Here is a 23,544-nt window from a genome sequence, read left to right as displayed (position 1 = left end):
TCAGGTCCCACTGCTCCCTGGCTGCCTGACCCGGGCTACTCACCTAACCTCTCTGTGCCCAAGATTCCTCATCCATAACATGGGATAATAACAGAACCTACCTGTTCTTTGTATAGGAAGCAAAAACCACTCTAAGAACTTTAAGCAAAATAGAATTTAATACAGGGAGTTACGTGCTCACAAAATCATCAGAGGGTTAGAATCTGGGTCTTCAGAACAGAGCAGAACTGACCCACCAGACAAACCAGTCCTCAGCCACAGCCAGGATGGGACTACTGGGGCCGTGAATTCATGTCCCCTCACCTGCAAGCCGGGAGCCTCTGCAGCCTGTACCACGATTGCCTCTCACCGCGCACCCCCCCCAACACACACACACACACACACACACACACACACACACACACACACACTCTCTCCCCTGGAGCCAGAGATCGGGCATTGATCTGCTACATTGATCTGCTTCCCCTCCTCAGCATTGCTTGTCAGCAGAACACAGCCCAAGCATCAGAAAGATGGCCTCCTCCTCCCTTCCGCCTCATAAATCTCTCTCCTGTGCATCTAACTGATGAACTTGATCTGTATTCAGAGCCCCAGCTGCAAGGGAGTGTTGGAAATGTAGTTTTAAGCTTTCTAGCTTCTGCAATATAGGAAAGCACGCTAGAAAGAGGTGGAGATGGATGCTGAAGGCCATCGACTGTATCCGACATGCAATCTGATAGACTTGTTAACCCAGATGATGCATTAAGAGACTTGGCACAGTGCCTGGCACATAGTACTCATTCAGTCGACGTTAGCTGTTATCCTTATTACTGGGCCGGGGCACCAGGGAGCACCCGCTGACCCTGCTGACAGAGCCCCTGCAGAGAGAGGCGGTGGCAGAAACGCGCTGCTCTGCATGGTGCTGTCCATGGTGCTGAGCGTCCGTCTGTGGGTCCCAGGGCTGGCTGCCTTGTTATTTTAGTGGGCCTGATGGCAAGGTGGAACCCCAATCTACTCACCTCATGCTGGGGCTTCAGGCGGGATTGAGTGGGCTATTTAAGGGCTTCTGAGGAAGGCTGACCTCAATCCTAGGAAGATGATAGAAAAGGCAACAGCCAACATTTGGGGTACTCCTAGTTTACAAAAATGCCTCTATGCGCTATCTCCTTTAACTCTCCTAACCGCTCTGTCATAGGCAGGATGGACATAATTATATCCATTTTGTAGACGAGGAAACCGAGCAGCAAGAGGTTAAGTAGCAGCTAATAAATAATAGAGCTAGATTCACACCCAGTCTCCTGACCCAAAATCATATGCTCCCTCCACTCCATGATGTGACTTTGGGGAGCAAGACATGGTAACCAACGATGTGCTGTGGGGAGGCAAAAATGAGTGACTCAGGTACACTCTGCACACTATGAATATCCAAATTCATACCCCAATTTTATTAGTTCCTGCCCCGGAGTTTGGCCCTAGATAAAGGACCATCTGTCTTTCATTGAGGCCTACTACATGCTGGTCATTGTGGGAGAACCTGGAAAGTATAAGAAAAAGACATGAGGGGCCGGCCCCGTGGCTGAGCGGTTAAGTGCGCGCGCTCTGCTACTGGCGGCCCGGGTTTGGATCCCGGGCGCCCACCGACGCACCGCTTGTCCGGCCATGCTGAGGTGGTATCCTACATACAGCAACTAGAAGGATGTGCAACTATGACATACAACTATCTACTGGGGCTTTGGGGAGAAAAAGGGGGAGGATTGTCAATGGATGTTAGCTCAGGGCCGTCTTCCTCAGCAAAACGAGGAGGATTGGTACGGATGTTAGCTCAGGGCTGATCTTCCTCCCCCCCAAAAAAAAAGAGAGAGAGAGAGAAAAAGACATGGGCCCTGCCATCAAGGAGCCCACAGATTTGTTGGGGAACTGGCTACTCATGTGCACGGGAAGATGAGAGGATAGGGCCAGGCAGTGGTAGCAAAGGCCACCTGTGTAAAGAGGGTGAGGACAAGATACAGACCAAGCTAGTCATTGGAGGAAGGCTTCAGGGAACAGGATTTGAGCTGGAGCAGGGGCTGTAAATGCTGAGACCAAGGCCCCAGCTGAGCCCAGGGGGAAGTGGCTCAAGCTCAGTCAGGGCGGGGCCAGCAGCTCTGAGAGACAAGGGGTCAGGACAGAGGGCAGGCATGGTGCCCCATGAAGAAGTGGCCAGGCCAGTGATATCTGCCAGAGGGGAAAATGCAAGAGTTTGGGGATTCCAGTGAAGAGGAGGTATGGCCCTCTGTGGATGTCTAGCCAACTTTCTACAGACTCAGAGGGAGCTGGGAGTAGGGAGGAGAGATCTCCTGAGAGGAGACTATAAGGACCAGTCTCATGAGCTGCCCCAGTGCACCATGATTTAAGGGGCACTGAGCTACCGTCCCTTATCCCAAAATCTCTTCATCCTCCCTCCTTATTTAGGGGGAGTCAGAAAACCTTCTGGATCTTCTATAACTCCTGATTTAGCTGCAAATAACTGGGAATCTTAAGCTAGTGTTTCCCTATCTTGGCCTCACGTAAGAAGTGACTGGAGATTCTCATTCTTCGAGTCTGGAGTGGGACATGAGTATCTGGATCCACTAAACTTCCAGGTGATTCCAGTGTCCCAGAAAACCCAAGTTCTAATCTCAAATCCACCACTTTCCCCAGCCTTAGGCAAATCTCTTAGCCTGCTGGCAACCCAGCTTCTTCATACATAAAGTTGGGCAAACCGTCTTTTGCTGTGAAGATATGGGGCGATTGAGACTCAAGGGCAGTTTAGAGCAAGGAAGGGCTTACTGATACTTAGGGGAAGATTCCTGGCCAGCTGGCATGGTGGGTAGGGGAAAACATTAGCCAGAGTGACACCCCCTTCCCAGCTTCTCCCTCTCCTCCAGAGTACCCAGCTGCCTAGCAGTGAGAGTGAACCTGAGCCACTGAGCTGATGTCCTGGAAAGGGTGGAGGGGAGACCTGAGAGCAGGGGGCATGGAAGGATATGAGGAGAGACCCAGACAAGAAGGGGTGCCCATGGTCAGGAACTCCAGTTTATTTAAGGTCCAGAGCCATGGAAATAATGTTTCGTGTTGTTAACAAAAAGGTGATGAATTATTGAAGAAACTGAGAAGGCCAGATGGCAAGGAGGGTAGGCAGGTGCTGTGGCTTTGTGCACTCTGGGGGTCACAGGGTTGAGAGAGGAGTTGGGACTGTCACCCCACCCACAGCTTCTTCTCCTAGGATGTAGCTTATGGCTATAGTGATTTTCTCTCCAAATCAAAGTGCAGGCCCTATGGACCAGCTCCTGAGAACTCATGGGGAGGCTGGAGCAGAGTGGGCTCTGGGCAGTGCCAGGAAATGCAGGCTGTGTGGCTGCAGGCTGTGTCTCTAAGATATCTGGAATCCTAGGTCCAGCCTGGCCCTCAGACACCTCCCACTGAAACCCCTCATCTTACAGATGAGGAGACTGTGGCCCAGAGAAGGGAAGGCACCTGCCCAAGGCCACAGAGGTGGACCAGAGCCCAGCTTTCCTGGGGTCCCTCAGTCAATAGTACTTTCCACTGCACTATCCTGAAAGGCTGGGAAAGGTTCCATCCCTGGACTGGGGCTTGAGCGAGGTCTTCCCCTTCCTCTGCCCCCTGCCCAGCCCTGCCAGCCCAGCAGAGGCCTAAAGGGCTCAGGAAGTAAGTAGCAGAGCAGAGGGTTACCAACTGCCCAGGTTCAAGGGACAGCTCTGTCACTTACTAGCACTGTGACCTTGGAGCAAGTTATTTAACATCTCTGGGCCTTAATTTTCTCTTTCATCTAAGGATGATCCTAGTACCCTAGGGTACTTGTGAGGATTAAATGAGCTAGTACTTAAATGGGAAGTGTTTATCCTATGGTAAGTGCTCAGTAAATATGTTTGCTATTAATAAAATTGGCCCCTCCCTAGGGCCTCCTGGACCACCCTAGCTCTGGGATTTGGTCTCATCACACAGAGGACTTGGCGTTGAGATGTCCAGCTCGCCTGGAAGGATAAGTGGGGAGCAAAGTGCTGGCCTGGCTAGTTAGGGCAGCAGTAGCTCAAGCCAGGCCAGGTCTGGAAGCCTGGGAATGAGTGATGGGTCAGAGCAGTGATAAAGACAAGGCTAATTCTTATCAAAGCCTTTGCCCAGTTGCTGAGGAACAGTTGGCCCAGGCCTAGGACCACTAAGCCTCCAGCTTTTGCCATGGGAGGCTAGAATGGGGGAGAAATGGGAGAGGAGGAAGGCCACGCACTCCCCCATGAGATAGGATGTGCAGCTGAGGAGAGGACTTGAGAATCCTGACTCACCAGCCAGCATTAACACCATCTCTTGCTGCCCCTCCTTGGCCCAAGAGCCAGGCTGACATTTGCTTTTCATGCACAGGAAGAACAGAGGCAACAGCCACCTACAGGCTGCAGTTTGAGGGGTACTGGACCATCCTTCCCACACTTCACATCTCTCCTCTTGCCTGTTCCAGAACAGAGTAGGTGGAAGGAGGCTAAGAATGGTCCAGTCTGGGCCCCTCACCACCATCTCACAGATAAGCTGATGACGATGATGACAGTACTGGCTAATACTGAGCACATGTATTTCTCAAGCACTGTGTGGAGGGCTTTATGTGAATTATCTTATTTCATCTTCACAACAACCCTGTGAGACTGTTATTATCCCCACTTTCCAGATTTGAAAACCGAGGTTCAGAGAGGTGAAGTCACTGTTCATGGTCACACAGCTAGCAAGGGTGGATCTGGAATTTAAGCCCAGACAGTCTGGCTCCAGAGAGCCTGCTTCTCCCCACCGCCCTGCACAGCCTCCCTGTGCTCTGTGTGAAACTCAGACTCCAAAGAGAAGAGTTCCCTGAGCCCCCGTCACTGGGCAGGTTATGCCCCTGCTCCGTGTTCCTTTAGCATGTTTAGATTTCAAGTGTCCTTCTATCCCGTGCTGATGCTTTGATCCCCAGAAAGCTTTCTGCCCTTCTCCCTCACACCCAAGAGCTAGCTTTCCTTCCAGAAAGAAGGAAGGTCCAGGCATGGCTTAGGGGTGAGAACAAAAGGCGGGCGCTGCTCTATGTTTCCACGGCAACAGCCTCCCTCATTACTGCCTCTGCTTGCTGCCGAGAAAGCTGAGGAGGGTGGCGAGGTGGGGGTGAGGCTTTCTTCTCTCTTTTTCTTCCTCACCTCCCCTTTGGGCAGGGCGGCCAGGTGAACTGAAAGCCTGCGCCCGACCCAACCCCACTGGATGGATTTCCCCCACTCCGAGCTTAGAGGCTGGGACCTTGTAGCTGGGGGTCCTCCCAGGCAGAACAGCAGCGTGGGCCAGGTCTCCTAAGAGCATTCCTCTCCCCAAATCCCAAAGGCTGTGAACTTGCTGAAAAGGACCTCATGTTTGTACTTCCAGGGTCTACACAAGGCCTGGCAAGAGTACTTACACAATGAATTCTTGTTGAATGAATGAATAAACAAGTGAAAGACAAACCAGTGATCCATCCTACACGCTAGCCATGACTGTTCCTTTTCACTTTCCCAAAACGCTATGCTGTCTCCCCTCTGGGCCTCTGCCAACACGATTCCCTCTGCCCACATTTCCCCACCACGCTGTGCTGATTCCCACACATCGTCACGTCTCTGCTTGGAGGTCACTCCCTCGCAGAAGGCTTCTCTGACTGCTCCAGAGTGGTTCCTCCTCATGGCTCCCTTTACCTGGCTATCAGGCTGTCGGAGTGTGCGGCAGCGTGTACCTTGCGTGCTTGCATGTCTCCCCAGTGAGTCTGGGAGCCTCGTGCCATGGGAACAGGGTCTGCCAGGCCCCCAGAGCCTGGCATGATGCCTGGCTCCTGGTAGGTACTCAACCTTCCTTTGTGGAAGGAAGGAAGGAAACGAAGGAGGGTGGAAAGAAAGGAGGGAGAGAGGGATGCTTTTGGAGTGAGGGAGAATGAGAAAGAAAAGAGCAGCATCTAGCACTCAAACCTTCTTAGAGCCAGATGGAAGCCAGAGCTCTTCACAGCCCAGGACCCCATTCCCTTCCCTCATCATGCAGAGTCTTAACCAAATAATAACAACAGTCACAAGTGCTATGACTGGGTAGCAGTTCACCAAGCACTTTCACATCCTGGGCCTGGTTCTGGTCCCCAGCAGCCCTGAGAGAGGCTTGTAAGCTGAGCCCCTCATTTTAAAGGTGAGGATTCAACAACGGTGCTGGGACAACTGGGTATGCACATGCCAGAAGACAAGCTTAGACCCTTACCTCACACCAATGCAGAAATTAATGCAAAGTGGATCATAGACTTCAATGGAAGAGCTAAAACTATAAGATTTTCAGGAGGGCCAGCCCGTGGCTTAGGGGTTAAGTGCACGCGCTCCGCTACTGGCGGCCCAGGTTCGGATCCCGGGTGTGCACCGATGCACCGCTTCTCCGGCCATGCTGAGGCCGCGTCCCACATACAGCAACTACAAGGATGTGCAGCTATGACATACAACTATCTACTGGGGCTTTGGGGAAAAAAAAGGAGGAGGATTGGCAATAGATGTTAGCTCAGAGCTGGTCTTCCTCAGCAAAAAGAGGAGGATTAGCATGGATGTTAGCTCAGGGCTGATCTTCCTCACACAAAAAAAAAGATTTTCAGGAGAAAATCTTTAAGTCCTTGGGTTAGGCAAAGGTTTCTTAGATACAATACCAAAAGCATGGTCCATAAAAGAAAATTTGATAAATTAGACTTTGTCAAAATTTAAAACTTTGGTGCTTCAAAAGACAGCATGATGAAAAGACAAGCGACAGACTGGGAGAAACTATCTGCAAAACAGGCATGTGTTGAAGGAGGAGCATCCTGAGCCTAAAAATGAAGAAAGGGCCTCTGAGGGCTGATGCCACCAGTGAAGCCGCCCTGGGTCCCTAAATCTCATGGTCTCTCCACTGCATTTGTTCTTTTGCAGCAGTCCCGTAGCTGAGTGGAGCCTCCAGGCGTGACTTGAACCCTCGCTGAGAACTGACTCAGGTAGGAAAAGCCTCACTAAGGTCTTCTGACTCGCAGGCTTCGCCTCACTCCCTGATTTTCCACCTGCTTCCTCAGCACGGGCTCCCCCCAGTGGCCACCAGCAGAACTGTAGCTTCCTGTCACAGTTCACCCAGAGCCTGCGGCGACTGAGATGCCTGCCCGCTCCACCAAGAGACCCCAGGAAAGCCACTGCTGCTACTCTGACCCTCTGGCAGAAGGCTTACTGTTCAAATGTACCGTGTTCAATGTAAACTATTATAAGTTTACATTTGGCTAAACATGTTAGTGTAAATGAGTTAACCAGCGACCTGGGGTAATAAAACTGTGGGCAGCCTAGGCAGAAAGAGGGGAGCAGAAAGTAAGAAAGCTTAAAAAGACAGGCAGGAGACCCCCTGCTCCAGTTAGATGCTAATCCAGAGGGTACAAGGGTGAGTTCTTGTGCTCTCCTTCCTTGTTCCGGGACTAATCTCATGATGCCCTCTATCCCTATTTTTGTGAGTTAGCACAAGGAGTCCCAGACTCCCAGGCCACCTCCCCTCTGCAGTCCCTTTACCTTTATTCCCTTCCTCATCTCCATCTCCCACCCCTCCCCAACTCCTGAAACCATTCCCCTGTGCCCCCTGGAACTCCACCTGCTTTCCATTTGACAAACATCTTTGTGATACTTCTTGTGTGCCAGACATTGTTCTCCACGACTGACAAATCTCAATCCACTTATTCCTCTTAACAGCGCTGTGAAGTGGTACTAATTGCTAGCACCATCCCCATTTCAAGATGAGTCAACTGGGGCTTGGAGACCTTAAGTAGCTTGCTCGAGGTCTCCAGCGAGCAAGTGTTGGAACCGGGATTCAGTGTCACAGAGCCCACGGTGCCCAGAAACACCCCAGCCCCTCAGTACCTCATCTTCTCACTGGGAACTGAACCCCAAGACTCCCCAGGACCCCAGGACCCTTACCGCCCTCTCAGGGTGGTTTCTGTTTCTCTTCAACACCACTGGCCTGGGGCTGGGAGAGACATCTTTCTAGCCCCTCGTTGCAACTTCCAGGCTCTTCTTCCTTCCTCCCCACTAAAGCCCCCAATCTTGGACCCGCAGGTGTCAGCCTAGACATCCTGCTCCCTATCTTTTTTACAGGCATCGACTCCTCCCCGAGATCGCTCCCCTTCTCTGAAAAGTTAGTTCCCGCCTCACTGTCACTTGGTACTGTTCCCCTCTTCATTCTAACTGATTTCAGTCTCCACATATCCCCAAAGATAATCCTTCCAACACACTGTCCTCTCGGTTCCTTGATCCCCCTGCTCAGCCGCTAACTCCATGGTCATGCCCCAGACCTTATCACTACCCATAACTGCAGTTGCTTCTTCATCTCGGTGTCACACAGCTCATTTACCAACAGCCGCTTCCTATCTGTCAGCTCACACCCTCTAGTACTCAACAATCCTCTACCCCCTGGAACTCCAACACCTTGCACTATTCCTCACCCATCTCAACTCTCATCTCTCTCCTTACCTGGCTCAAATTCTATGGCCAATCATTAAAATTACTCCCTTGCATAGTCCTTCAATCCTTGTGTCTCATTCTCATATTTGCTTGGGAAAACCTCTACTCCAATTGAATGTGACTCTGCCTCTTCCACACCTGCAGCCACACATCTGCATACAGCTGGGGAAATGCACAGCGAGTCTCGCTGCTCCTGTTGTAAATTCAAGACCTGAACCTCAGTGGTCCTTAGTGCTCCCTGGCAATCCTACTACATCCCCCTAGTCCATTCACTTGCTCACTCCTCTAGACTTCTATTTCTACCTTTTTTCCTGTCTTCAGACATACCACACCTGCCCACCGCCAACATCATGCACTCATCTGAGACCTTGTTCCCTCTTTTACGGGGAAAATAGACGTGGTGGGAGAGAGCGTCCGCAAGTTCTGCCAGCACACCTGCTTCCCCTCCTGCTGCCACGGGTCAGCTCTCTGGCTCTTGGTGAAGGCCATCTTCTCCACCTGTGCCCTAATTCTCGACCCCTCCCCTATCTTCACATTGCTCCCGCGATCCCCCCTCTCTTCTACATGCCCACATTTTTATTTTCTACTCGATCATTCCCATCAGCATGCAGTGTGCTGCCATTTCTCCGTCCTAACCACCTCCAGGTCTTGTTACTCTCCCGAAGAGTTGTTCATGCCCTCTGGCTCCAATCTCTCTTGCACCTATTCTAGTCTGGCCACTAATAACCTCCACATTGCTTCAACTCTGCTAATTCTCCGTTGTCATCTTACTTGACCACATCAACACAAGTGGTCCCTCCTGCCTTCTGGAAACGTTGTTTTTATTGGGCTTCCAGGATGCCACCCTTTCCTGCTGTTCCTCCTTCCTCACTGCCTGCTCTTCTCAGTCTCTTTTTCTGTTTCCTTCTCATCTACCAAGCTCTCTAGATTGGAGCATCCCAAGGCTCAGACCTTGAACCTCACTCTACACTCACTCCTTCAGCGATCCAGTCTTGCGCCTCGAACAGTCGTCTGCATGCTGACGACGGTGACAGTTATGTCTCCAGACTTCTGAATTGTGAACTCACGTATCCAACCTCCTGCTCGACATCTCCTTCGCACGTCCGGGACCCAACTCCTGATCCACCACCCTGCACTTCACATCGTGTACTTCCTGTCTTTCCCCTCCAATAACAGCGCCGCCGTTGTTCCAGTTGCTCAGGCCAAAAACCCCAGAGTCATCCCAGACTCCTTTCACACTCCCCACCCAATCTATCAGCAAATCTTGTTGGCTCCACCTTCAAAATATTTCCAAAATCTGACCACTTCGCCACCTCCACTGCTTCCGTCCTGGTCCAGGCTACCATTATCTCTTGCCTGGATTGCAACAAATTCCTCCTAACGGACCTCTTTGTGTCTACTTCTCTGCTTGCCCCTGCCCCCATTTATTCTCAATGCAAGGGTCTAAGTGATCCCCTTAAAACCTGAGTCATTTCATGTCACTCCTTGGCTCAACCTCCCCCTCCCTGTGCCCTTGGCTCTCCCCTGTCCAGCCCACTGGCTGGTTATTTGCTCTTCCTCAGTGCTCCAGGCAAGCTTGCACCCCTGGGCCTTTTGCTCTGCCTGAGTGCCCTTTCCCCCATAGCTGCGTGGTTTGAGAGGTTTGCTCCCTCTCTTCAAGTCTTTGCTCAAATGTCATCTTAGTGAGGCCTTCCCCAATCACCCTCTTTACAATTCTAATCTCACCCTCGTCCTGCACTGCTTCTCCCACTAGAATCCCACGAGGGGGCGTTTATTTGTCTTGTTCACGGATGCATCACCAGCCTTCATCTGGCATGGAGCAGTTGTTCACCAAATATTTGTTGAGTGATTGAATGAACAAGCCTGCGTTTCTTGAATGAGAGTAAAGAGTTTCTAGGGTGAGATGAGGGCTGGAACCAAAACGAGTGATCTTTTGAAATCAGAACAACCTTGCAGATAAGTCCAAGCAACTACCAGTCACCTCCAGTTTTCTCCTGCGCTTTCCACTGTTATCCATGCTGGAAGAACACTGATACCAGTGACCGTGAGCCCTGCATTCGAGTCTTACCAAGATGCTCAGGCTCAGGATTGGCTCAGGCCCCGGGGCAGGTGCTGATCTCCCTGGTTAGGTCGAGGTAAGACAGTGATGTTTACTGAGTCACTGCTCTGTGCCAGGCACTCTACATCCCTACCTAATTTAGTCTTAGGAGCCATTGCCTGTCCTGGAAAGTGGATCGGAGCATCGTAGGATGTTAGAGATGATCATCTTGAGCCCTGTCTGCACGGCATCCCATGAATGCAGTGGTTCCATCCTCCAAACCAAATATTTCCCCTCTGAGACCTGACCCAGCTTTGTGAAGTTTCTTCATTTATATACAAGACAGGCTTCACGAAGGTAGAATTAGGAAGACCCATGTGGATGTGCATTTTACAACTCTTTTTGTAAGCGGATGAAGTGGTCAAAATAAGAACTCTCGCAGGGAATCTGGGCTCTTCTGTCATCACAGCCCTGGGCTGGGGGGAAGCTGTTCTCTTACGGGTAGGGCTGCGGGCCATCTCAGGGCTGACCTGCTGCCTTGACCAGCTACAAGCTGGCACTGGGCACTGGGTCTGACGCGCACTCAACACACCTCCCCACAACTCCCCGGCAGGCTTCTGCGTTTTACGTAGTGAAGGGGAGCCCTCGCATCTGAGCTGGACACCCCGCTGTTCACCAGGGAGCCTCCCAGCATGGCTGTCTCGCCGGGCGACCTGAATGTGGTGGGAAAGGCCAAGAACATGACGGTGGATGACTGCTTCCACTCTCGGAACACGGTCCTGCAGGGGCAGCCCTTTGGGGGGATCCCCACTGTGCTGTTCCTCAACATCACCCTGTGGGTGGTGAGTCCGGGGCACTGCGGGGGGCAGACAGGGATGGAGCAGTGGCCGCGGTTGTCCAACTGGACGCCAGCCACAGTGGCGGGAACTCCCTGAACATCAGTCCTGCCCAGGGCGGCCGGGGTGGGTGGGCCTTGGGGAAAAGGAGGCTGGAAATAAGGGCAGAAGTGCTAAGATTCTCTTTCATGCGCCATTGTTCACAGGCCCACTGGCCAGTGCCCTTGGGCCTTCCTCTCTCCCTTTGCTGATTTCTTCGAGGAGTGTTCTTGTCCAATAGTTCTAAACATGCCCTTCGTGCCACCAGCACCTTCATTCAGCGAACTCTGAGCATCTACTCTGTGCCAGGAAACTGCTGGGCACTGGGCATCTAGAGTTGAAAAAGGCATGGCCCTACCCTAACCGAGCTGGCCACCTCGTGGGGGAGCCCCAGGGAGCCCCGGGGCCCTCAAGAACAGGGCCGGCTGAGAGGAAGGCATCCATCCGCTTTTTTGCCCCATCTCGCCTTTCTGGCCTGTAGGTCATCATTTTGATTTACTCCTTCCTCCGGAAAGCTGCGTGGGACTACGGGCGCCTGGCTTTGCTGATACACAATGACAGGTGAGGAGAGACTGGGGACCAGGATGAGCGAGCTGCTTGCTCCTGTGGGGGACGTGCCACCATGACCAGGACATGGCTCTGACCAGTGCCCAAGCTGCAGCAGGTGTCCCATCAGCAGGTGGTATATCGTCACCCATCCCTGCCCCTGCTCTGGCCCTCCCTGCACGAAGGGACTTGGAGGGCAGCCATCTCTGGGCATGAGGCCACTTTTTTCTCAGATCTCAGACTTTCTGGATCCCATGACTCCCAAGATGCGTTAGGCACCTGGCAACAGGGGTGTTTAATGTCTGTACCCAGAGCTGTGTGCTCAGCAAACGAGCTGAGGCGTGTCTGCTGCTGGGCGGGAGGGGACTGCAGCCCTCGGCCCAGGGAGCAGGAGAGACCGGAAGGCCGGCACCTGAGGCCTTTTCTCTCCTTTTCCACCCACTGCCTTTCCGGGCTGGCAGCCTGACCTCGCTGATCTATGGGGAGCAGAGCGAGAAGACGTCCCCCTCGGATATTTCGCTGGAGATGGAGCACAAGGACAAGGTGAGTGCTGGGTCCTGGCTCTGGGCAGGCAGCCCTGGCAAGTGCTGGAAGGAGCGTGCTCATAATCAGGGGCTGTGCAGTCAGCCAGACCCAACCACTTGTAGCAGTGTGACCTGGGACAAATTCCTCAGCCTTGCCAAGCCTCTGTTTCCCCATCACAAAGATGGAAATATTAACCATCCCCACCTCCTAGGGTGCCAAGTAAGTGTTAGCTAATTCTAATATTTTCAAGGGATTTTTGAAACTAATTTTCTACTCTTCTCAAACCTCCATCTGTTCTCACTGCCCCAAGCCCCCACTCTGAGCCAAGGACTCACCTCCCACTTCACATAGAAGATTCGAGACATCAGGCAGGGATTCCTTCAACCTCCTGCCACCCAACTCCTCCTGATGGAGCCCGGTCTCCTCCTTCCGTCCTTTTCCTGTCGAATGCCAGTCCTCCGCCTGAACTTCTTCATTTATTCAGCCAGTTGCTGTGGCGCACCAGCTGTGTGCCAGCCACAGGTCTGGGGACTGGGCAGTGAACAAAACAGACCAAGTCCTGCTGCCTGGCACTTTCTTCCTGGGTGAGAGACACTCAGACAGATGCAGATGGGACGCTGGTAAGTGCATGAAGGAAACAAGGGGCAAGGAAGGCACTCAACAGTGATGGAACAGAGCTGGAGTATTATAGATGGTGGTCAGGGATGGTCTTGGGCATAAGATGACATTTGCGTGGGGACCTGAATGCAGAGAGGGAGGGAGCCATGAGAACTTCTCTTGCACACCACACCCCCCATGACTGTCTGTCTCCTCTGCCCCGTCACTGCTAAACTCCTGCAAGAGTGGTCTAGGCTGGTTGTCTCCATCGTCTCACCTCCCACTCACTCCTCAACCCCCTCAAATGTGGCTTCCAGCCCCACCATTCCACCCAGACAGCCCCCAAGGTCATCAGTGGCCCCATGCTACGAAATCCGATGGACTTTCCTCGGTTCTTATCTCATCTCTCAGAAACATCTGACCCCATAGACCACCTCCTCTTCTTGAACAGGCCTTTCCAGTTGCTTCTACAACATCATACTCTCTGCATTATCCTTCTGCCTCTCTGTCTATTCCTCCCCTGTCCCCTTTGCAGGTTCCTTCTCCACACGTGGAGTCCCCACAGCTGATCCCAGACTCTCCCCCTCTTGCTCTCCACTCTCTGTTTCCCGGGCAATGTCATCTACACTCCCAACTTCAATCGCCACCTCTATACTCATCCCTCCTGACTTCCATCTCCAGCTAAACCTTCCTCTGGGCCCCAGCCCCATTTGTCCGATGGCCTTCAAACTATCTCCACGTGGAAATTGTAAAGGTGTTGCTGATTCAATATGTCCACAGCAGGCCGTGATCTCCCTCCACCTCCGCCTGCCCCTAGATCTCCGGTCTCAGACTCTTCCCACCACCTACCCAGCTACGCCCCTTGCTCTTGCCCAGCCCCCAAGCATGGCCAGTTCATTACCAAGCTGTGTGCTTTTACCTTCCCAGCTTTGTTTCTCTCCCACCATCTCCCAGTCCAAGCCTCCATCAGTCTCTTGCTTGATGATGGGGGTAGCCTCTAACTGATCTCTTTAGGTCCACACTTGCCCCCTGCCCCATCCAGAGCGATCTCCATGAATAGGGATACCCATTCCCCCATGTAAACCTTCAGTGGCTTCCTAATGCTCTTGGAGTAAATTGCAGATGCCTTGCCATGGTCTCATGGTTTGGCCTCTTGCCCACGTGTTGTCTACCTTTCTCCTTCCAACTCCCCCATCCGCAGCCACATTGCCTATCTTTTAGATCCTCAAAAGTGCTGCCCCCTTTCCCCTACAGGGCCTTTCACCTGCTCTTCCCTCTCCCCCTTCCCCTCTGACCCCTCTCTGAGTGAATGGAATCACCCTTTGTTCAGATTTCAGCTCAAGCACCACTTCCCCAGGGAGCCCTGTCCACCCCATTGGGGTCCAGATCCTTTGTTATACACTCATGGAAAATGCATTCCTCTTCTGTGGCGCTCCTAACCCAGGCCGTAATGATACACCTATGCGATTGGTCTGGTGTGTCTGCTTCCCCCAGCGAGAGCAGGAGCTGACCTGGTCTTGCTCACTGCAGTCCTAGCGCCCAGTCCGGCCTGTCATGTAATTAGCATCTGATACATATTTTTCGGATGCAGTGAGTCAGTAGAACCATATTCCTTTTGTTATCATCCCTCTAAGAGACCAGGTCCCCTTCCCGCCAGGATCTGCCCCGTACAGAGCAGGGAGCTCAGACAAGCTCATCCCTTGGGGCTTTCTCCATAGAATAAGGACAGTCACACCGGCCTTGCAAGGTGGCTTTCAGGTTTATTTTTAGAAACGTCACTTTAGTTTGGGTTTTTTTTCGTACAATGACAAAAAGGTCATTTTATTTTAAAAATATCTAAGAAGATAAATCGTTATGGCAGCAATGGGGCTGTCAAACTGAAGAGTGTAGAAGTTAGACAAGGAGGGAGTGTGAGGTGAGGTGGCCCTGCCGTGCTCCAGCCAGGGTGGTGGGGCCTCTGCCAGGCTGAGTGGTGTGGGCAAAGCAAAGGGGCTCTCACCATAGTTCCCCAAGCAAGTCAGAGCAGGGGTCATTGCCCCCTGTGGCGGGAGTGGGGAGGATGGGGCCACCAAGATAGGTGCAGTGAACTGACCGCTGCCACTCGGTCTTGTCAGCTGAGCTGGCTCCTGGGGGCTCGTGACCGTTTCCTGCAGGGGCGGGGAGAAGAGGGGAGGTGGCATCTGCTTCTCAGGCCACTGTATGTGTGTAGCATGTGTGTCTGTGAGAGATGGGGCGGGGGAGATGGTCCACACATGCTCGTTCATAGACACATCTGTGTCTATATGATTTTCATGGGCACATAGGCCATACTTCTACTCATGACCTCTGCCCTTTCCTGGACATCCTGTCCTGTGTGAATTCCAGGGCGTGTACGGGCCATGTGTGGTGTGCATCTGTCTTGGAAGGGGTGGACGTGATTCCCGGGAAGGTGTGTCCTCCACCATGCATAACCACTAGGGGCCATCAAAAAACCTACTTGCTCCCATAGTAAATTGCACCCCTTTGCCCAGAGGTGGGCCGTGGAGAAAGACTCCATGCAGGGAGGGGTGGCTGGACTCTCAGCCCAGCTCTTGTCTAGCAGTCCACCCCTCCCTGGAGACTTTCCCAGTCGCTGCTGCCACCATCGTGCTATTCCCCTTCATCACTCTGACTCATACCTGGGCATCTGTTTTCCCTTTCTTTCCCCAGGATGTAGCTGGGGAAATGGTCCCACCCAACGTGGACACTCCCCAAGTGGGCATTCCCACTGTTGGTCAACCCAGCACAGGGAGGGGGACTTAGAAGGCGGGCCTTATGCTGAAGGGAGCAAGAAACTTCTTTCTGTTTCTTGCTTGCCTGCTCCTGCCCCTGCCCCTGCCCCTCATTGCTTCCTTTTGGGATATACCCCTTCCCCAATCTGTGTGGTTCCAGGACTGTCAACCAGGTGGGCCTGCCTGGTTCACTGATGTGCTCGCGACCCAAATGGGGCCAATCAAGAGGTGCAGCCTTTTCCAAGATTTTGCTAAACCCTCCGGGATCCCGGAAGGAAGTGTGCACCAGGGTAACTTAACTGGCTACCAGATCTGGCAGCTTTTAGAGCCCTGGTCCCAGCCCCCTTCATGCACACTCTTCCCAAGCTGACTCCCTCTTTAGGCCCTCCCTGCACCTCCATGGCCAAGGCTGCCTTTTCCCACCACCTAGAAACTCCAGATAGCAAGACCCTGAGAGAAAGCATAATCAACAGGACTTTCAGGTGCAAGAGGAGAAGACCAGCTCAAACTAGTGTTGAAACAAAAGGCTAAAGTGTGGCTCGAGTGTGGAGAAATCCGAGGGAAGTGGCTGCTTCAGGTACAGGTAGATCCAGGAAGGAAGTCTAGCATTACCACCAGGATCCCCTCTCTGGTCTTCTGTCCTCTGAGCTGGCTTTTTTTCTCAGACAAGCTCCTGCATGTGGTATCAAAGATGGCACCACGCCACTGCAGGCTTCGTGGTGTTTACGGAGGTGCAAGAACTCAGAGGGGGAGAGACCCACTGTCCCAACACCTGTATCAATCCCCTTAAGAGAATTTTAATTGGCCTTACTTGGGTATGCTCCCATTGGTCAACTGACCACTGGTGGTAGATGCCTACTTGATGGACAGCCCCCCAGGCCATATGCATGGGGGAGGGGCATTTCCCAGAAGGAAGCAATGAGGGACAGACAGAAAGCAACAAATGTCTACCCCAGAGAGTCCTTTCTCTCCCTCTAGTCCAAAGCCCACCTTCTAAGTCCCCATTTCCTGTAACAGGATGACAGGTGGCAGGAGTGTCAACTCACTTCTCTCTCCGCAGTCACCACTGATTCCAGACCGAGCCCGCTTCCTTCCAGGACACAGGCTCTTTCTCGCCCTCTCTTGCCAGGAAAGGAGGCCCTGTCTGGACATAGCCACATTCTGCCTCGGACGACCCACCAGCTGCTGCCTGGGCTACCAGAGCGGGGTGGGGCAGGCTCGGCCTGGATTTTCTCACAATTTCTCTCTCTTTTTCCCCAGGGCTTCTATTCCTGGTTCTTCAACACCATCACCATGAAGTAAGTGCCTGAGCTTTCTGGGCTCGTGACAGCAGCGTTGCCTTCTTTGGGGGAGGCCTGGGGTCAGAGTCTCCTGCCCTTCACGACTGGGCCTGGGCCTGAGTTCTGTAGCCCACCCTCCACTCCCCACGCCCCACTGACCACCTCAGCCCGGCCCAGGCAGTGGATGCTTTCGGGGTTACATTGGTGAAATGGGAACTGGACGTAGCCCACAGCCCATTTTATCTCTGCCACAGCCCTCAGGAAAGGAACACTTTCACATGCTTATAAAAATGCTTTTATGAACTCCACACCAGGGAAAAGAAATCCTTCCTGCATTGCTGTTTGCGTTATTTCTGTGAACATCATTCATCATATTTGTTGAAATGGAAAAAAAAAAAAAAAACCCAGCAGGCAGAAGGGCAGGCTTCCTCTCTCAGCCTCAGTGCCTGATTACAGAGAGACAGCCCTTGCCCTCCTCACCTTCTGCATCTCATTAGTGCCAGACCCCACTTGGCAAGGAGACAGACCCCAGGTCTCCTGTTTTCTTCTGATTCCCCCATATCAGCCAGACACTTCAGCTGAGGATACACTCATCAGAGCTCTATGCCCCCGTGTGTGTACACACATGTGCATACGCACCTGCACGCACTCAGGCGTGTGCACACATACACGTGTGCACACAGCTCTGCCTCCACCTCAGAGTCCTGTACGTTCCTGGGCTCTCCCTTCTATCCCTCATCCCTCCCGCCCATCCGGCAAACCCCTCCTCCAGGGTCCCTTCTTGCCTGGCGATGCCTGCCTTAGGGTGTAGCCTCGCCGCTCCTCAGAGGCCTCCTGCACCAGGGGCCCTGACTGGGCCTGCTATTTGCTTCTTCACAAAGGTTCATAGGACACTTCCTCCATGTGCCTCCACGTCCGCCATTCAAGGGCCTTGCTGGGAGCATCCATACATTGTCCCAAGACCCCGCCCCACCCCCATGAGCCACACTGGGGCACCTCTCTTCCCCCAGACCTGCCAAAGGACCGGGGCCCCGTGGGGGCACAAGGCACCCTGACTGGGCCCTGGGAATCCCAAGCGGGACTTAGGACCATCGGCCTCTGGTGTTTGAGCCCCAACTCCACTGAGGGGACTCCCCATGGCCTTGGCCTCCGGTCTTCCTTCATCATTCATCAGAGTCCCCAGGAAGTGACCCAGCTAGTTTGTGTGTGGTTCAGCGATCCTAGCCACATGTGGGGGAGTGGAGAGGAGACTTTTATTTCCTGGAACCTTCTCTGGTTTTGCTTTAATTTTTAAAACACGTGTGAACTCACATAAATACATTTTAAGAGAAACATGAAAGTCCACCTCCCGTCTCTCATGCCCCTCTTCAGAGCCCCCTCTGCAGAGGCAATCCCTGTCAACGGTTTCAAGGGAATTTTACTTTTTACCTTTCAACAAGCATTTACTATTTTTGCATTTTTAAAATAACAAATAATGTGTATGAACATTTGGAGCTTATTACCCTGAGAGGCTGTATGGGCTGGCTCTAGGTTCCTGGGCTTAGCAAATTCATGAATGATGAGCAGGGGTGTGATGGCAAATTAGCCAGCCCTTTGCATGGGAAAGAGGGAAGGAAAGCTGGGACAAATGGAAAGCAACAGTCCCATCTGCCCACACTGACCACATCCCTAGGTCTGGGAGAAAAGGCATCGCTTAGGAAAGTTTGAGGCCTTCTGGATTTTTTCTGCTGTCTGCTGACATGTCAATGGGTATATACAGGGCAGGAAAGAAAGGGTCTGTGTTGGGGGGAGTAGCGGACATGCAAAACATAAAACTTCGTGTGGTAAGTGTCTCTGTGGTGTGCATGTGAGTGTGAAATGAAAGATGCGTGTCACTGCATTGGTGCAAATCTGTGTGTGCAGCTGTTCGTGTGTGCACACCTGGACCTGCAGGTCAATGGGAGATCAGTGTACACAGCTGTATGTGTGTCTGTGTGAGGATCCTCTTCCCCCACCCCCACCCCACCCAAAGGCCCCTCCATCAGGAACACATCATCCAGGAAGGGAGGAAGGCTGGACGTTGCACTATGAATCCTGTGCCCTTTGGGAGCAGTGTCTAGAAAACAGCTGAATACATTTACTGAGCAGGGACAAGGAAGCCAGAGTCCCAGTGCACAAAGCCCATGCAGTCCAGTTGGAGAAGCAAAAGTAAACAAGACTCACTACATATAATTCATAATGGGGAGGTTATAATTGCTGTGCAAAGGGCATTTGGGAGAGTGAGAAATTAATTCCAACAAGAGGGTTCAGGAGAAGCATAGTTTTGAGCTGGGTCTTGGAGGACAGGAAGAATTTGTACTGTTGTGATGTGGCGAGCCCATCAGAAATAAAGGACTATGTGAGCAAAAGTTTGAGGCAGAGATGGCAGGGAGTGTCCAGAAATGGTAAATGTTCTGATGTGGCCAGAGGCAAGAGTACATGGCAAGAGAGGGGCTACAAGATTGGGCCGGAAGGACCAGCTGGGACCTTGACTGCCACACTGAGAATCTTGGGCTTTGATCTAGAGGCAGTACAGAGCCAATTACTATTTTTGAGCAGAAAACTCAGGATGATGTCTGCTTGTAGACAGGAGTGTGAGGGGTGAATGGCGGTTGGGAAAGTCCAAAGGCAAAGTGAGCAGCTAAGGAGGCTATGCCAGTGTCCAGCTGAGAGGTGGAGGCCAGTGTCCAGCCGAGAGGTGGAGGTGACCAGGGAAATAGTAGGGAGGAGGCACAGGGGAGGCAGGTCATGGGGCTACAGTCAGTGGTCGTGGTTTCCACCTGGCTTCCACCTGGTTAAGAAAGAAGGAGAAATCAAGGTCTGATTTCTGGGGAGGATAGTAATGCTACTAGTTGGGAGATAATGAGATATGATGATGAGATAAAATGAGTTGGGAAAATGATTGATACGGCCAGGGCAAGCATGTGAGTTGACCAGCAAGCTGTTGAAAAAACAGGATTAAAGCTTAGGAGAAATGTGGGAGCTAGAGATTTAGACTTGGGAGATGGGTACACAGAGGTGGTAGTTGAAGTCATGGAGCAGATGGGTCACCCAAGGGGGCAAGATCAAAAATAGCCAAAGGGAGAGCGTAGTTGGGGCAGGAAGAAGAGGTGGCATCCTCTAGGGCCTGGGCTCATGGGAGCCAGGCAAGTGCGAAGCTCCAGAGAGGCTGTGGCCAGCAGCCTCCAACATTCGGAGGTTGAACGGAATGAGAGCTGAGAAGAGGATGTCGCTTTGGTGATTTGGGTCTCCATTGGGAGTGCAGGCCCAGGATAAGGAGATGTCCAAGAAGTAGAGGCAGAGAAGGAAGGTCACCTTTTTCAAGCGGTAGGTAGGAGGACAGGGGTAAAGATATTGGATAGAACTTGAGGGGAAGCAGGCCAGGGGGTGGATGCTTGAGGAGATTCTTATTTTATTTTGAGTAACACATGAGCACTTGACCCTGGCTGTAGTTTAAGGGGAAGAAGTGTGGGTGAGTGTAGAGAGAGGTAGATGTTAAGTCAAAGATGAGAGAGAAGGACAATGGACACAGCAATTCTCCAGAAAGAGATAGAGGAGGGAAAAAGATTAGGGCAGAGATGAGAATTCATTGTTGAGGAGGAGGTGATTGGCTGGACCGTCACGGTGGCAGCATTTTAAAGAATGGCGGGAAGAGGAAAGAAGTGAATAGAGGAATATAGACAGACTCAAAGATACAGTCTTCCCTCAGACTGTAATCTAGGCTGCTGCATACAACCTGGGCTTCTGGTGGAGCTAGAGCAGTGGGCCCAGTGCGGGAAGCAGGAATTGCCTTGCCAGGAGGGAAATTCTCGTGTTCTTGGTCTCTTCCAGCCCTCTGCTCCCTCCACATGATGGGAGGCTCTCTCAGACCTCGCCCCGCCTCAGCCACACTGTTTCTGTCAAGTGACCAGATCTTGGCACCCCAAGCCCACAGCAGGACGCTCCCCTGTTCTCCCTCTCTGACACGCAGCCTCCTCAGCAGTTCTCATCCACTCCATTCTTGGGATTTAATTCTCAAGTCTAAGGCAGGAAATATTATAAGTGCTTGCAGTTAAAAAAACCAAGAGCTATAAATTCCCTAAATGGGGATAGTGAAAACCTTGAAGATATGCTGTTTGTAGTATTGTTTAAAAATAAATCTGAATCCTGGACTGAATACTAGAAGCTGCACACAACCTACAAGCCTGACCAGAGGGCAAGGGTGAGTCAGCCATGGCATGTCCACCAATGGAGTAGGGAGGCTAGCATGGCGCTGGGCGTGAACCAGTGCTCCATAAACGGAGGCCACTGTCACCATTATTATTGTGCAGCCAGGAAAACATTTTGACAAAATGTAAAATGCTCAGAAAAGGCTTAAGATTAAGTGCTAAGCAAAAGAGCAATTCACCCAAATGCTGTTTACATTACAGTCACTGAGTTAAACCAGCACGACGACAAGAAACTAAAGGAAATTGGCCAGAGTGCTTCATAGTCATTGTCTTAGGTTGGATGAGATTGTGGGTGAATGATTTTCTTCTCTTTTGTATTTTCCAAAGTTGCTATAATAAGCATGTGTTGCCTTTAGATTGTTTTATTGAAGTATAACGGACACACAGAAAAGGGCACAACCAATAAATGTCCAGCTCAGTTATCACAAAGCAAAGCCTATGCGACCACTGTCCTGATCAAGACCTAGGACATGGCCAACGCCCCAGAAGCCCTCCTCCTGCTCCCTCCCAATCCCCATCACCTCCCCCTCTCCAAAGGGAACCAGTATCCTGACTTGTAACTCTATAGTTCAATACTGCCTATTTTTGAACTTTGTATATGAAATTATACGGTGTATATTGTTTGTGCCTGGCGTCTTTCACTCAGCGTTGTGTTTGTAGGGTTCAGCTATGACTGGTCATTCATTCTTATCTCTGTAGAGTATTTCATTATATATATATTACATTTATTCCTCACATATATATATATCTCTCTCACAATTCTGGTGTCTATTCTACCTTTGATAGACATTTAGGTTGTTTCCAGCTTGGGGCTGTTATAAATCATGCATCTATGAGATTCTTATACATGTGTCTTGATGCATATGTGCATGTATTTCTGTTGGATATAAGCCTAGGAGTGGAATTGCTAGGTCATGGGGTGTACATATACTCAATTTCCATCGATAATGCCAACTGTTATCCAAAGTGGCTGTGCCAGAGTATGTACCCATGAGTGTGGGAGAGCTCCCAGTACCCCATACCCTCGCCAACACTTGGTATTGTCCAACTTTCTAACATTGGCCAATCTGGAATTGTGGAATGACATGTCATTGTGGTTTTAAGTATTCCTTTTTAATTTAAGGAATTAAAAGAAACAACATGTTTAAAATGTAGGATGCATCTTGACATCACTAGTGGTTTGTTGGGTGCCTGCACCCTAGCAATCACTCAAAATGTTTGAAGAAGCAATAAAAGACTGAATGAATGCTTGATTTCAGGAGTGCTTCTGGATTCCTGAGTGTGTGTCTGTAATATAGCCTCTATCTTTGATATGCCTGTGAAATTCAGTGAAATATATTCAGACGTAACAGAGGCTTTGAGAAGAAGGGTAATATTTCTAAGAAAAATTAAAACGTGAGGGTAAGGTGGTAATCTTCTCTCCCTTTCCTCTACCTCCCCCAACTTAAGCTGTGGCCACACTGGCTCCTGAGGAATGTCCTTGTCTGTGTGTCTTTTCCAGGAATGAAGATCTGATTAGCAAGTGTGGAGATGATGCCCGCATCTACATCACGTTCCAGTATCATCTCATCGTCTTTGTGCTCTTCCTCTGCATCCCCTCCTTGGGCATCATTTTGCCCATCAACTACACTGGAACTGTCCTGGGTAGGCGGAGCTCAGCGGGCCCTGGGCCTGGGCCACTAGACCTAAGAGGCAGCCTGGTAGGCGGGACAGAGCTTAGGGCTTAGGCGTCTAGAAATCTAAGTTTTAATTCTACTTCTCAAAATTAGTTATGTGACCTTAGGCAACCCGTGCTTCAGTTCTCTTATGTGGAGACTGGAGATGATACCTCCTTCATCACAAATTTGGCCCAGGGCCTGGCACACAGCAGGCACGTGATAGTAATTCAGTCTGGAGCTGAATGTTTATCCATGACCCCACACCGCACCTGGCCGGGTGCTCGCGGAGGCCCTTTTATGACGTGTGACCCACTGCAAAGATCCCTGAACCTGATTTCTCCCTGTACCCACTTACAGACCATAAGTGCAGAATTTGTCTCCTAAAGCGTCTACCCACACTTGTTACAACAGGGTGAGTCCTTTTGACAAAATAACGTCGTGAGCAAGGGCTTGGGCTTCAAAGACAGAAAAATCTTGGTTCTCCAACTGTTACCCACATCTACTTCCCAGACAATACCTTTGCCCAATCTAGCAAATTATTTCATCTTATATTTGGCAAACCTATCTCC

At 51.4% G+C, this 23,544-nt stretch overlaps 1 protein-coding gene across 7 annotated transcripts in view; it reads left to right on the top strand.

Moving 5' to 3' along the window:
• TMEM63C (transmembrane protein 63C) overlaps nt 1-23,544 on the top strand; it is a 110,013-nt gene that overhangs the window by 63,889 nt on the left and 22,580 nt on the right. For 5 of the 7 annotated variants that reach the window (XM_087448143.1, XM_087448145.1, XM_087448140.1 and 2 more), the window contains exons 4-9: nt 6,921-6,982; nt 11,132-11,360; nt 11,875-11,954; nt 12,401-12,482; nt 17,072-17,109; nt 22,819-22,961. In XM_087448143.1, coding sequence (XP_087304269.1) covers nt 11,211-11,360; nt 11,875-11,954; nt 12,401-12,482; nt 17,072-17,109; nt 22,819-22,961 — 493 coding nt within the window. In that variant the 5' untranslated portion in view covers nt 6,921-6,982; nt 11,132-11,210. Of the gene's footprint in view, nt 1-6,920; nt 6,983-11,131; nt 11,361-11,874; nt 11,955-12,400; nt 12,483-17,071; nt 17,110-22,818; nt 22,962-23,544 lie in introns of those variants that run through there. The other 2 variants (XM_087448144.1, XM_087448146.1) reach the window with 2 other exon arrangements.

Source organism: Ceratotherium simum, chromosome 24, assembly GCF_057802395.1.
Source record: "Ceratotherium simum simum isolate JZ-2026a chromosome 24, ASM5780239v1, whole genome shotgun sequence".
NCBI classification, from domain to species: Eukaryota; Metazoa; Chordata; class Mammalia; order Perissodactyla; family Rhinocerotidae; genus Ceratotherium; species Ceratotherium simum.
The sequence above is the reverse complement of the archived record's forward strand: the minus strand, read 5'-3'. Positions and strand labels throughout refer to the sequence as shown.